This window comes from Danio rerio, chromosome 21 (genome assembly GCF_049306965.1).
Source record: "Danio rerio strain Tuebingen ecotype United States chromosome 21, GRCz12tu, whole genome shotgun sequence".
NCBI lineage: Eukaryota > Metazoa > Chordata > Actinopteri > Cypriniformes > Danionidae > Danio > Danio rerio.
Window position 1 is genome coordinate 42,584,666 of NC_133196.1, and position 2,070 is coordinate 42,586,735.

At 38.6% G+C, this 2,070-nt stretch overlaps 1 protein-coding gene across 1 annotated transcript in view; it reads left to right on the forward strand.

Moving 5' to 3' along the window:
* Positions 1-1,256, forward strand: part of si:ch211-274p24.2 — a gene marked incomplete in the record, with an annotated part of 31,264 nt that extends 30,008 nt beyond the window's left edge. Inside the window, 1 exon segment of the mRNA NM_001386232.1 lies at positions 533-1,256. Within this exon segment, the coding sequence (NP_001373161.1) occupies positions 533-831 (299 nt within the window).
* Between the last annotated feature and the right edge of the window lie 814 nt (positions 1,257-2,070).

A 2,070-nucleotide genomic window follows, 5' to 3' on the forward strand; every position in this document is an offset into this window, starting at 1 on the left:
ATGTGACAGCTGTGAAATAGCCACTTGTGTGATTTTGGCAAATTAAATATAATAGTTTGAAATACTGACAGATACATTTACGAGTATTTTAACAGTACTGTAAAATACTTGCTAACACAAAAAATGTAGGTTTGTCTATTTTGGTGAAAACTAAATTATTTTTATGGCAAGGTTGACATTTGCATGGAATTGCCCGTATTTATTTGGGTTAAACTATTCCTTTTTATAATTCAGATTTAAATAGTAATAATAAAAACACAGAGAATTAATCCAAAGTTCAATTTATTGAACATTTATTTTTCAATTGTGTAATTAATTCAAGCTTTCTGTGGCCACTGTCCTCCTGCATAGCCATGTATTCACACCACTTCCGGCAAGAGTGTTAAAGAAGCCTGAAGTCTTTCATTATCAATGACAGCAGAAGCAGAGTGAAAAACCCTTGCCCATGAAGCTGTGACCCACTGTGATGTTTTAAACTTTCCATAGTATTGTTGTGCTGGAAGTTTAACTCGTAATTCACCAACCCCTCTAGAGAAACTTCGGACTGAACAGTGGATCAACGGAGAGATGAGTGATGCTCAGAGCAAAGGTCATGTCAAACCCAAAGAGCGAAAGAACAGCAAACCCAAAAATCCTAAGGCTGCGCAAGAAGTTGCTTTTGCTTCAGGAGAAGAGGTCAAATCTGATTTGTCCCACTTTAAACAGGACAGCTTGAGGTGGGAAGGAGCTCTGGAAGACCCTGCTGCAGAAGCCCAGCGGCTGGAGGTCTACAGAGCCAACCGACGCAAACGCTACATGGCATCAAGGCAAGCTTTTCTACAAAACAGTTAGACTGGTCAATGTATAGGCTCGAACTAGGCTAAACTAAATAATCAAAACAAAAAAGTTTTACCATGAAGGCGTTCATTTTACATTTACTTATATTATCATGCTGAGTTAATTTAATATGAGGATTTTAGTAAATAACTGAATTGTGTGAAAGTGCTTTAGGCCTAAATGTGCAAAACATTCTCTGATATGAATACTATCAATATTCTGCTGTATAATGTGCCTGTACATTGATTAATGGCTTTGTTATTATTTTGTTTAATTTGTCTGGGTTTTGTCATGTCGTCTGTTCTTTTTATGTAATGATTAATATATATATATATATATAAATATATACAATTGTTTTTAATTAGAATGATTTCTTAAGGATCATGTAACACTGAGGACTAATGCCTGCATCACATGAATAAATCACATTTTTAAATGTATTCAAATAGGAAGAGACTTTTTTTTAAATATTAAAATATACAGTCACCTTTTGCATTATTAAGTACTGCTGTTCAACTGTTTGTTAGTGCAGATATCTAATCAGCCAATTACATTAGAGCAACTTTTTTAGGAAAAAGCATGCCTAATAAAGTGGCCTGTGTGTGTATATTTATTCATTCATTTTCCATCTCCTAAGTCCCTTTATTAATCAGGGGTCGCCACAGTTTGTTTAATTCACCTATGGCGACGCAGTGGCGCAGTAGGTAGTGCTGTCGCCTCACAGCAAGAAGGTTGCTGGTTCGAGCCTCGGCTCAGTTTGCGTTTCTGTGTGGAGTTTGCATGTTCTCCCTGCGTTCACGTGGATTTCCTCCGGGTGCTTCGGTTTCCCCCACAGTTCAAAGACATGCGGTACAGGTGAAATAAGTAGGCTAAATTGTCCTTAGTGTATGAGTGTGTGTGGATGTTTCCGGCTTCCAGTTGCGGCTGGAAGGGCATCCGCTGCGTAAAAACTGTGCTGGATAAGTTGGCGGTTCATTCCACTGTGGCGACCCCAGATTAATAAAGGGACTAAGCCGACAAGAAAATGAATGAATGTAATTCACCTTTGGCGCATGTCTTTGGACTGTGGGGGAAACCAGAGCATCCGAAGGAAACCCACACAAACACGGGAAGAACATGCAAACTCCACAACGAAATGCCAACTGTCCCAGTCGGACTTAAACCAGCGATCTTCTTACTGTGAGACGACAGTGCTAACCCATGAGCTGCCCATGAGTGTATATATTTTCATTTCAAAAAACAGTCCAAACTATG